This window comes from Oncorhynchus tshawytscha, linkage group LG30 (genome assembly GCF_018296145.1).
Source record: "Oncorhynchus tshawytscha isolate Ot180627B linkage group LG30, Otsh_v2.0, whole genome shotgun sequence".
Lineage (NCBI taxonomy): Eukaryota > Metazoa > Chordata > Actinopteri > Salmoniformes > Salmonidae > Oncorhynchus > Oncorhynchus tshawytscha.
The window spans coordinates 6,629,148-6,642,292 of record NC_056458.1 but is presented as its reverse complement, the minus strand read 5'-3'; the positions used below and the strand labels follow the sequence as shown (position 1 = coordinate 6,642,292).

Here is a 13,145-nt window from a genome sequence, read left to right as displayed (position 1 = left end):
TTGACTTTCAATTCAGTTCATGAAACATGGGACCAACACTTTTCATGTTGTTTATATTTTTGTTCAGGGTGTGTCTGTCTGTTCGCTGCATTAACATGGAACATCTTCTGTTATTATTACCCCAGAGACTCTCAAGCTAACTTTTCTGCAACTGAAAATGAATATAAGTGTACATATACCTGGGTAAGGCCTATGGAATCAGGTGACAAAGCACTGTACATACTTGCACTTTGTCTGCATGTACCCCTGCTGGTGAACGTGTGCATTGTAGGATGTGCAAGAGTCTGAGGTCTTTGTAGATTCATACATTAGTTTTTACTCCACAGCCAACAGTCCAGTTATTAAAGTAGCAACTTTTAATCCTACTTTTACTTGTTGACACACAACTAAGACTAAATGTAATCTACAAGCTGTATTCACACAATGAAATGGACATTCACCTGCTGTGAAAAAGCAGGTCCACTGTGCAGAGTGGTCGAGATGAACTCTTATTCGAATAGCACTTGCCAATATATTTAATGAACTATGAATGCAGTAATCATGAACTCGTGAATTACACCTGATGCTTTGAATTTTGAGACACTGAGAGAATGTGTTTTTTATGTGGTTGAGTGCCGAGGGATTTGTCAGTTAAGACACATTGTTGTAGTGTCTCTATACCCTATGCAAGTCCTGCCTACTTCCTGGTTCAAGTCCCTTACTGTTTTTGAATGGGCGTCAAGCTTATATCATCAAATTCATGAAAATGTGTTAATTAAAATTTTTAAAAATTGTCACATATTTGTATCCGTGGATTAATTCACCTTTATCCAATGGATTTTATGATTTTTTTTTTAACAGAATATTAAAATGCAATTGGAAACCCTATTAAAGGCATCAGGTATAAGTAAATTAATCCACGAGTACAAATATAATGTGACATGTCTTAAATAACCACATTTTCATGAATTTGATCATGTAAGCTTGATCCCCATTCAAAAAACAGGACTTGAACTAGGTAATAGGCGGGACTTTCATAGCGTGTTGTGCTTCGTGGTGCTCTGACCCCACATCTCCATGTCATCATATCTTTGTTGCTTTGAGAACTGTCTGTCTGGTCATGGACAATGCCTGAAGAAGGAGTTGACTGCATCATAGCAAAAAGCCATGTCCATTGTAAAAGCTGTGGTTTCTTTCAGTTGATTTACTTCTTTACACAAAATAAGATGTGGTTGTTTATCCCATGGGGGTGGGGGAATCTAACAGGTAAGCAGTATCATTTAGAACCAACCCCTAAACCCATCTTCATACAGATTATTTAACCCCTAATAAGCTTTATTATCAGGCACCTGAAATAGGATGTAGCGCCAGCAAGGCCTTCAGAGTTAGATTGCACTAGATCTGGTACCACAGACTCATGACCACAACATACTTCCTTTACCCAAATACACATCTACTTATGTCAGTGGCCAGGGAGAGGCATTAGTCCCCTGAGGAGAAATACAACTTGTAAAGACTGGTGGTATATTTGTACTTGCTTCGACAGTTCCTTCCCCTGTGATCATTTTTGCTTTTATATTTATTTCATCATCATGAACTTTGTTGTATAATTCAGTGTAACTAGAATTCTATAGGAGGTAAATTATTGTTTTGTACACATTTGTAAATAAAGTGTGTAGATGTAAACCCTTAACAAAAGGAGGAATAAGAGCTGTGTTATGGATGTACTTGCAAGAAGTAGGATAACATTTTCAATAGAATGATGGTACACCAATGTTACTTTTAGAGCTGGGTTTACATTACATTTGATCAACACAGACTTCTAAAGCAGCTAACGTTACATCTTAGGATCAGAGGTATTAAATACCCAACATATTCTAGTCATCTGACGAGTAGAATGACTGACAAATGGAAAAAAGCACAGGACACAGTATTTTATTGGAACCAATCAGGGAAGTGAAAAACTAAGGTTACAAGATTGCCTAACCAGCTACGCTGAGCTTCAGTAGGTAATGCCGATGCATGTTACGGTGTGGTCTGATGGATCACTGCAGCTGAAGATGATTCATGGTTGCCACAGTGGCCATGGGTCGACCCATCAAGTAGCAAAGCCATGCAGAAGGATCATGGGAGCAAAGTGAAGAAAATGGATGAAGTTACGCAGCGGGACACTCATCTGCCGAAAAGAAAAGGCAGTTGATAATAAGTCTGAGACGTTCCACACTTCCATCCAGAAATATTGTCCAACATCAACACACTTCACAAACAGAGATGGGATGTACCATTTTTGGGGAAGATAGCGATGTTTTCGGGCAGAATGCCATTGTCCAGGGAGAACTGCCTAAACTTCTGCAGCAGGTCAGGGCCCAGGTCTGTCCCACGGGCTGTAGACACAACACATGTAGTGCATGGCACACTAAATATACTGTGGAAGGATGCAATATTTTGTAATATAAGATTTCTAACAAATGATGGGGAAAGGAATAGTGAAACAATGAGACTGAGTCATAGGATTTTGCAGAGGAGTGGAAAGGTTCGTACCATACAGGTTGGTGAGCACAGCTGAAACACCCTTGGTCTTGGTGTGAATAAGAGCATACTCGTCATACTTAACTTCAACGACACGCATGTCATTTTCATTACTCCAGCCTGGAGGGGACGAGAAGGAGTTGAATTGACAATATCACACATATGCCCATTAGTGCACTGTGTGTGTATGTGTTTATAGGTTGTATACTTACGCTCGCTCTTGTAGATGAATTTCCCCGCAAGTTTTGTCTTCTTGGCCAGGTGGTTCATTCTCCAGCAGGAGCCATCAGCGCTATAGAGACAATACAGTTAATACAGAATCAGCACAATGTCTCTCTCTTTCTCTCTTACTTACTTCCGGCTAGAATATGCAATATCCAGGTCTCCGTTAGCAGTTGGTGTCAGCATGGTGGTGCCCATCTTCATGTCGGCCCTGTGTTTGACGAACCACTGGGCATTAGTGGCAAATCCAATCACGTACCACTTTCCTGCCACCTGCAAAAACCAGCCCCGATTAGATTACATCACATCCTCATTCCTGTCTGCAGGGGTCACAGAACGTATCAACCTTAAAGAACGGCTTCCTTTGAAAAGCAACAGATCCCTATGAAAACGGCATCTGTGGCATCAATATGAGTCCGAAAGTTATTCTAGAATCAAAATTGACTTCGAAGTGTAAATAGGATAATTATGGAGTTTGGAACATCCATGCGTCACAACGGGTAAAGGAAGGTTGGGTTTTGATTTGAGGATGTCAATTTGCCCACTAACATGGGGTGAACAGCTGCGGTGATTGCGCTCTATCTAATAGCATAGACAGTGAGACAGACCTGCTCAGCAGCTCCGACTGTTCACATAAGACACCAACTCAAGCATTTCTTTGCTTGAGAAATACTGCACTAAACACCTTAGATGTAAAGCTGCACAACTAAAACATCCTTGGCAAAAACGTCAAAATTAATTACAGATTTCTATTTAGTTCACTCTGGGGATTTTGAGGAGGTGAAATAGGCTACAGTGTCTCATGGGGGACAAACATCAATAACCAAATGTGTAATCGGCCAGGAAACACACCTCCAAGACTGAAAATTCATTTTTCTAATGAGCAACAGAAAAACCCACGTGCCAATCGGCGTGTTCAGTGGTTCTTTAAATCTGCGAGGGCTGATACTGAAATAGCCCTGAATCATTCATGAATGAACATCTCAATAGCTATTGTCTCAATATGAACACCCAACAATGTGTCACTAGAATTCCCACATTTGTCTTCATCCCTTCCATTTGAATCTTGTTTTCACCACAGGTTCCTTTCTGTATTCTTTCTCCTAACGTTTCTTTTTTTCTCCATAATAATCCCTAGTTTGTTCCTCGTCATTTGATTTTCAATGTAACGCTGATTTCTGATCCCTCTCTTCATTCTCTCTCTTACCCCCTGTAGATTGAAGTCTCCTTGGGGCATGACCTCAGCGGTGACAACCAAGGAGCAGAGCAGTGCTCCTAGTGCGCTCAGCAGCATGGTCGTCATGGCTACAGCAGAGCAGGGTCAGTATCAAGAATTATAAAGGACAAAACAGGAGATCTGCTTTTCTTAGCTACCTCTCACTCCTATATATACTGTAGAGCATGGGTTTACTGTAGAGCATACCCCCCCTCCATACACACACAAGCTGCTACCTGCTACCATCTCTATCCCCCGCCTAGACACACACACACAATACCCATGGGTGGAGATGGGGCTTGTTGGGGGTGTGGCTGTGACCTCCCACTCCTAACCTCTAAAGAACCCCGGAGGTGGTGAGATCACCGGGTTCAAACAGGAGCAGCATCATGTAATATGTGTAGGCGTGTGTGCATGTGAGTGCATGTGAAATGGGCTGAAAGCTCTTGTATGCAACAGCCCATCAATTTAGAAAATAAAATACCAGCAGCCAAAATAGACGGACAGTGATAAACAAAGCAGTATCTGCCCCTCCAGTGCTTTCTGTGGGCAGGAACTAGTGAATCAAATCTAACTGTCAGCACTTTAGATGGTAAACAGAGCTCCCCCTAACACACAATCCCTGTATCTTTCTTTGTGTGTGTGTGTGTGCGCAGTTTAATGTGAACTTTAACTATCAGTGTAAAACCTTGCTTGAGGGTAGTAAAAGAGCAAGACCACATGTAATGTTAGTTTCATATAATCTCAGGTCAACACAATTTTAAAGGTATAGTCAATTCAAAATACAACTTAACATGAATTTCCACATATATTTTGAGTGGTTTATCCCTTTAAATAATACTGCTTCGGGCAAGAAATCCTTACATAAGTTCTAAAAATCTATTTGCCCGTTGTTAATTTTCTGCTCTTGTTGGAGGCGGTAGACATACTGTGATGGAACAGACACACCTACAGCTCACATATTGTACCTTGCCAGTTGGTACAGGGGTCTTGAAACATATCATTATTCAATCCAATATTGAATTTAATGTATTTAAAAAGATTTGAAAAAACACAAGGGATTTTAGTCTACTGACTGAACAACCATGCATGCAAGTTTTGTTATTACTGTGCTATGTTCTATGGTATAGATCAGGGATCTCCAACATTTTCTAGCATGAGAGCTACATTTGGGGTGGCAGGTAGCCTAGTGGTTAGAGTGTTGGACTAGTAACCGAAAGGTTGCAAGATCCAATCCCCGAGCTGACAAGGTAAAAATCTGTCTTTCTTCCTCTGAACAAGGCAGTTAACCCACTGTTCAGGCCGTCATTGAAAATAAGAATTTGTTCTAAACTGACTAGTTAAATAAAGGAAACAAGCTACTCGTTTTTTTTCTAGCTTTAGAAATAGGCACATTCTCCTCTCCCCTGCAACTTTCCCGGGTCCTTAGTGTAAGAGAAAGTAGTGCACAATGTTTTGTCAATATACCTGGTAAAATAATGGTTAATAAAAAAACTCCCAAGAGAGCCCTATAAAATCTGTGATTATGTTTTCTCAGTTGTATTTTTCCTGGTTTTAGATTTTGGGGGGGTTTCACTCAAAATTACAATTGTTCATAGAGAAAACAACAAAATCAGATATTCTGAGTCTATGTCAGTGCTTCAATCACATTAGAAGACAATTATTTTTTAGGTCTGGAAGGAAACTAACATTTTTATTTAATTGAGCATTTGGCCCTTTAATTGCGCAGTGTTCTGCCTTATGTGCTGGTCTAGGGATGGTTCTGTACTGCTGCTGCTCATTTCATGGCAAAGTTTGCAAATAATCGATAAGAATGTACTTACTCATGACATACTTTTGCCAGGTATGCTAAGCCTACTTTGCAGTTAACATTTAATTGCAAAGTTTTGGGGGAAAGTATATCTGTGAACCCACAAGATTGTAATCACATCAACCGGCTATTATGAAATCAAACTGTAATGGTCACATACACATATCTAGCAGATGTTATTGCGGGTGTAGTGAAATGCTTGTGTTCCTAGCTCCAACAGTGCAGTAGTATCTTAACAATTCACAACAATACAAAAATCTAAAAGTAAAAGAATGGAATTAAGAAATATATAAATATTAGGACGAGAAATGTCGGAGTGGCATTGACTAAAACACAGTTCAATAGAATACAGTATATACAGTTGAAGTTGGAAGTTTACATACACTTAGGTTGGCGTCATTAAAACTCGTTTTTCAACCACTCCACAAATTTCGTGTTAACAAACTATAGTTTTGGCAAGTCGGTTAGGACATCTACTTTGTACATGACACAAGTAATTTTTCCAACAATTGTTTACAGACAGATTAATTCACTGTATCACAATTCCAGTGGCTCAGAAGTTTACATACACTAAGTTGACTGTGCCTTTTAAACAGTTTGGAAAATTCCAGAAAATAATGTCATGGCTTTAGAAGCTTCTGATTGACTCAAATGATGTCAATTAGCCTATGTGAGGTGTCAATGCAGATGTATTTCAAGGCCTACCTTCAAACTCAATGCCTCTTTGCTTGACATCATTGGAAAATCTAAATAAATCAGCCAATACCTCCTTGGTAGCAATTTCCAAATGTCTGAAGGTACCACGTTCATCTGTACAAACAATAGTACGCAAGTATAAACACCATGGGACCACGCAGCCATCATACCGCTCATGAAGGAGATGTGTTCTGTCTCCTAGAGATGAACTGTTCTCCTGTAGCCTACCCTGTAACACTGTTATCAGCAAAATCAAAACAAATTCTTATTTACAATGACAGCATACCGGTCAAACCCGGATGACACTGGGGCAAAAATATCTATATCCCTATGGGACTCCCAATCATGGCTGGATGTGATACAGCCTGAAATCAGAACCAGGACTGAAGTGACGCTCTCAACACTGAGATGCAGAGCCTTAGACTGCTGTGCAACCACACAAGGGGGCCCCTCATCAATTCCCCTCATCAAACCCCAAAGACAGAAGGATAATTACCAGTTTTCAGCTTTGTGTGTGTTTTGTGAAATATGGTAATCACAGGTAAAAGCAGCCATCAGCCAATCATATGCTGTCATTACAGGTTGTAATCACCTCTTACAATGGGTGGGGTCCTCTTTTGGGTTGCATTACAGCAGACACCCAATTGAGGGAAAATGTTTTCTGCAAAATTAAAAGGAAAACTGCACACTGCAATTGACTCTCCCCTTTCCTGTTGCCAGAATTATATTTTAATGTCCAGAACCAACTCAAAGTCTGTTTCAGGATTTTAAATGCAGAAAATGTTTCAAACAGTAGACCTATAGGAGGTACAACCTGAGGCTTCTTCGATTAAGGAAAACTGTACCACTATAGTGTCAGAAATCAAGCCTCTTCCTCCAGATGTGCCGGTTTTAAAAGGAGACCATCCCAATTTGAGGCCTCGATTTGAAGACAGAACTGTACTCAACTGACAGAATCTCTACCTGATATGTGGTACCATAAAATCATAAGAAACGTCAGTTACTACTAGGGATTACGCAATAGGTGTACAGTAATTGATGTGATAGAGATGTCGGAAATGTCATCACCTACAAATATGCAAATTGAAATTGTATAACAAGCACCCACATACGCACTTCACAGATTTTTTAAAAATAAATTCTTTAAACGTTTTATAAAAAGTAAAGTCAGATGTCAAATATTTATTTACATTGTATTGTACCAAAATACATTTAGTCAAAGATGAAAACGGATTTTAGCACAAAGACAGATATTTACCAATGGAAGTATAAAATACAGTATAGTACAATACAGTACAGGTGAGCATAAAATGGGTACACATGATCCAGAGCAGGCATGGAGGCTGTTGGCTGGAATATGGCGGTGGCATCATCTGCAGGGAGTTACAGGTATTCAGAAGAAACCAATAGGGTCATTGTGAGTTTTTGGAGTCTGTACTCTATGCAGCTCCAGTTTCCCGCCAGCGTGGGGTAGTGTTTTATGGACGCGCAGGTGCATAAATTCATCTCCACCAACATGGACCTATAAGAGAGGGAAGGATTAGGGCCTGATGAGTGATGCATAGGTGATAGAGAGACATGACTCTCAAGACTCTTATGTACTGAGTAAAGATCCATTTGTTTAGTGTTTACAAAGCTCTTCCAGTACATGTTTACACCCTATACATTTTTAACACAGCCCAATGCTTTGAAAGCCATACAGGGGGTTGTGAGGGTGTGGCAGGGAGTCACAGCTCTCACAGAGCTTGAAGACAAAATCATGACTCAATGTATTGCAGGGGTCTCCAACATGTTGATCGCGAGGTACCAGTAGCTCGCAGACCATTTATGAGTAGCTGGCCAAACAAACCTGAAAGTACTTGCAATTTTCAAGTGTTCCACCCAGGGGCTGGCGCCAGAATTTATCAATTGAACAGGCCTTTGATTTCAAAGGCAGCACGTTTTTTCACGGATCTCCAATGTGAGCACGCATGCGCTTGGAACTGGTGTAATAGTAAAGGCAGCTTCTCAAGCTTACAATTTATCCTACCAGTTATGATTATTTTATATGCGCATTTTCGTAGAACAGTTTAATTTCAATATTAAAGTTTTAGTTTCTCAAAATCATTGCCACATGGGAGGGGGGGGCGGGGACCGGCTGCAGACGGCTATATCGGTCCGCTAATACAGGACTATTAAAGCACCAGTGCACTACTTTTGTGAGAAATTATTATTTTTTCAAAATATATTTGTATTCTTTTACTTTATATGGGATCATCAGATCAGGATACTTTGCTCTGTCATACCGAGGCTTGGTGAAGATCAAGGCCGGGAGTGTTGGAAATATAAAAAATGTAAATATTTAAAAAAAAATACTTTGTTGACTTGTTTGAGATTAAGAACAATTGACTGAGAAGCTCAGTTTATTAGTGGTGTACGTGATGAGTTAAGACAATCAGACAATGCCAAAGTCATGCTCCCGGTTCAAGTATTTTTAATTTTTAATTTTTAATTTTACCTTTATTTAACTAGGCAAGTCAGTTAAGAACAAATTCTTATTTTCAATGACGGCCTAGGAACAGTGGGTTAACTGCCTGTTCAGGGGCAGAACGACAGATTTGTACCTTGTCAGCTCAGGGGTTTGAACTAGTCCAACGCTCTAACAACTAGGCTACCCTGCCGCCCCTGATTTTATTTAGACGGGAGTTATTATATAATAATAAATGAATTACTTTAGGGCAATCCAGCATCCTAACAGTGCACTGTGCACCCGCCAACCCTTTCCAGTTCGCAAGAGGCTGAAACCAGATATCTGTATATAATGACGAGATGCTCATGTCTCTGCCCTAACAATGGTACTCTTTGTCCCCAAGGCAGGAAGGCAGGCGACAAGCTTAAGCCTGTATATTATTCCCATAGAAAGGCATTGGGCTTACTCTGTACAGATTTTGGTGAGAGTGAGCCCTCTCGCTTCGCCTCTTCCTCTCTGCTGAAATTAGGCTATATCACTGGAGAAAGGGACATAAATGTGTATAGAAATATAATTTTTTTATCCAGTCGGATAAACACTCCAAACAGCCAACCTGACTGCTCGGAGGCGTCCGCATGGTCCTAAAGCATACCGTTGCCTCATTTTGTATCACATTCCAATGATAAAACTGGGGGACCACCCCTGGTTAGCCACTATTGGCTTAAAAATCCAAACCTAACACAATATGTGCCAATTAATTTCCAACAATATTGCCTATTTCTGTCTGTGTGTTGCGGCCATTTGTCTATTACTCAGTGCATAGCCAGTGTACTGATGGGTCGTTCGCGAATGAACGGCTCTTTTTGAATGGCTTTTTTTGGTGAACGTCGGGAACCGAATCGCATATGTGAAAGAGTCGTTAATTTGGTTGCCTGATTTGCATACTTTTCCTATTACTTTTTGAGCTCCAGACATCGATTATCTGCAGATAAATTATAAAAACATCCTCTGAAGATGGCAATTCCTCAGTGCAGGAACAATATAGTGAGGAGAGAGCCTCATTCAGTGTTAATATTTTTTTGCAGAACATATAACAATTTGGTCAGGTAAAGATGTATTTGAAATCACATTTCACGATCTGACAACATTTTAGGCTTTAAATTCAAGATTTTTGTATGGTTTTGGTACATTTCTAAGCATTACTGAGCGATGAGCAGTTTGGGAGACAAATTAACAGCTCTTTTCAGTGAACAGAGGCAAATGATCCCACTCACAATGACAATAAAAGATGTCGCTCTTGCTGCTGGTGATTTTCTGATCCACCTCTACGCAGGCGACACCATTCTGTATACTTCTGGCCCTTCTTTGGACACTGTGTTAACAAACCTCCAGACGAGCTTCAATGCCATACAACACTCCTTCCGTGGCCTCCAACTGCTCTTAAATGCTAGTAAAACTAAATGCATGCACTTCAACCGATCACTGCTCGCACCCGACCGCCCGACTAGCATCACTACTCTGGACGGTTCTGACCTAGAATATGTGGACAACTACAAATACCTAGGTGTGTGGTTAGACTGTAAACTCTCCTTCTAGACTCACATTAAGTATCTCCAATCCCAAATTAAATCTATAATCGGTTTGCTATTTCGCAACAAAGACTCCTTCACTCCTGCTGCTAAACATACCCTCATAAAACTGACTATCCTACCGACCCTTGACTTCAGCGATGTAATTTACAAAATAGCCTCCAACACTCTACTTAGCAAATCACAGTGCCATCCATTGTGTCACCAAAGCCCCATACGCTACCCACCACTGCGACTTGTATGCTCTCGTTGGCTGGCCCTCGCTTCATATTCATCGCCAAACCCACTGGATCCAGGTCATCTATAAGTCTTTGCTAGGGAAAGTCCCACCTTATCTCAGCTCACTGGTCACCATAGCAACACCCACCCATAGCGCAAGCTCCAGAAGGTATATTTCACTGGTCATCCTCAAAGACAACTCCTACTTTGGCCGCCTTTCCTTCCAGTTCTCTGCTGCCAATGACTGGAACGAATTGCAAAAATCACTGAAGCTGGAGACTTATATCTCCCTCACTAACTTTAAGCATCAGCTGTCAGAGCAGCTTACCTATCACTGCACCTGTACACAGCCCATCTGTAAATAGCCCACCCAACTACCTCATCCCCATATTGTTGTTTATTTTTGCTCTTTTGCACCCCAGTATCTCTACTTGCACATCATCATCTGCACATCTATCACTCCAGTGTTAATGCTAAATTGTAATTATTTCGCCACTATGGCCTATTTATTGCCTTACCTCCCTAATCTTACTACATTTGCACACACTGTATATAGAATTTTTTCTATTGTGTTATTGACTGTACATTTGTTTATCCCATGTGTAACTCTGTGTTGTTGTTTTTGTCGCACTGCTTTGCTTTATCTTGGTCAGGTCACAGTTGTAAATGAGAACTTGTTCTCAACTGGCCTACCTGGTTAAATAAAGGTTAAATAAAATTAAAATCATTAGTAGCCGGTTGATGTGATAACCATTGTGGGTTGACAGAAAAACTTTCCCCAAACCCTTCTCAATTAAATGTTAACTGCAAAGTAGGCTTACCTGGCAGACATACAGTGGGGCAAAAAAGTATTTAGTCAGCCACCAATTGTGCAAGTTCTCCCACTTAAAAAGATGAGAGAGGCATGTCATTTTCATCATAGGTACCCTTCAACTATGACAGACAAAATTAGAAAACAAATCCAGAAATTCACATTGTAGGATTTTTAATGAATTTATTTGCAAATTATGGTGGAAAATAAGTATTTGGTCACCTACAAACAAGCAAGATTTCTGGCTCTCACAGACCTGTAACTTCTTCTTTAAGAGGCTCCTCTGTCCTCCACTCGTTACATGTATTAATGGCACCTGTTTGAACTTGTTATCAGTATAAAAGATGCCTGTCCACAACCTCAAACAGTCACACTCCAAACTCCACTATGGCCAAGACCAAAGAGCTGTCAAAGGACACCAGAAACAAAATTGTAGACCTGCACCAGGCTGGGAAGACTGAATCTGCAATAGGTAAGCAGCTTGGTTTGAAGAAATCAACTGTGGGAGCAATTATTAGGAAATGGAAGACATACAAGACCACTGATAGTCTCCCTCGATCTGGGGCTCCACGCAAGATCTTACCCCGTGGGGTCAAAATGATCACAAGAACGGTGAGCAAAAATCCCAGAACCACACGGGGGGACCTAGTGAATGACCTGCAGAGAGCTGGGACCAAAGTAACAAAGCCTACCATCAGTAACACACTACGCCGCCAGGGACTCAAATACTGCAGTGCCAGACGTGTCCCCCTGCTTAAGCTAGTACATGTCCAGGCCCGTCTGAAGTTTGCTATAGAGCATTTGGATGATCCAGAAGAAGATTGGGAGAATGTCATATGGTCAGATGAAACCAAAATATAACTTTTTGGTAAAAACTCAACTCGTCGTGTTTGGAGGACAAAGAATGCTGAGTTGCATCCAAAGAACACCATACCTACTGTGAAGCATGGGGGTGGAAACATCATGCTTTGGGGCTGTTTTTCTGCAAAGGGACCAGGATGACTGATCCGTGTAAAGGAAAGAATGAATGGGGCGATGTATCGTGAGATTTTGAGTGAAAACCTCCTTCCATCAGCAAGGGCATTGAAGATGAAACGTGGCTGGGTCTTTCAGCATGACAATGATCCCAAACACGCCGCCCGGGCAACGAAGGAGTGGCTTCGTAAGAAGCATTTCAAGGTCCTGGAGTGGCCTAGCCAGTCTCCAGATCTCAACCCCATAGAAAATCTTTGGAGGGAGTTGAAAGTCCATGTTGCCCAGCAACAGCCCCAAAACATCACTGCTCTAGAGGAGATCTGCATGGAGGAATGGGCCAAAATACCAGCAACAGTGTGTGAAAACCTTGTGAAGACTTACAGAAAATGTTTGACCTCTGTTATTGCCAACAAAGGGTATATAACAAAGTATTGAGATAAACTTTTGTTTTTGACCAAATACTTATTTTCCACCATAATTTGCAAATAAATTCATTAAAAATCCTACAATGTGATTTTCTGGATTTTTTTCCCTCATTTTGTCTGTCATAGTTGAAGTGTACCTATGATGAAAATTACAGGCCTCTCTCATCTTTTTAAGTGGGAGAACTTGCACAATTGATGGCTGACTAAATACTTTTTTGCCCCACT

General features: G+C 40.8%; 1 protein-coding gene across 1 annotated transcript; it reads right to left on the bottom strand.

Annotated features, from left to right (window-relative positions):
- Positions 1-1,898: 1,898 nt before the first annotated feature.
- Positions 1,899-4,101, bottom strand: LOC112243157 (lipocalin-like). The gene is made up of 6 exons (XM_042309186.1): positions 3,938-4,101; positions 2,864-3,003; positions 2,721-2,800; positions 2,521-2,628; positions 2,262-2,363; positions 1,899-2,155 (listed from the first exon to the last, which is right to left on the bottom strand). Exons 1-6 carry the CDS (start codon positions 4,031-4,033, stop codon positions 2,136-2,138), a joined length of 546 nt encoding a protein of 181 aa, XP_042165120.1. The 5' UTR covers positions 4,034-4,101; the 3' UTR covers positions 1,899-2,135.
- Between the last annotated feature and the right edge of the window lie 9,044 nt (positions 4,102-13,145).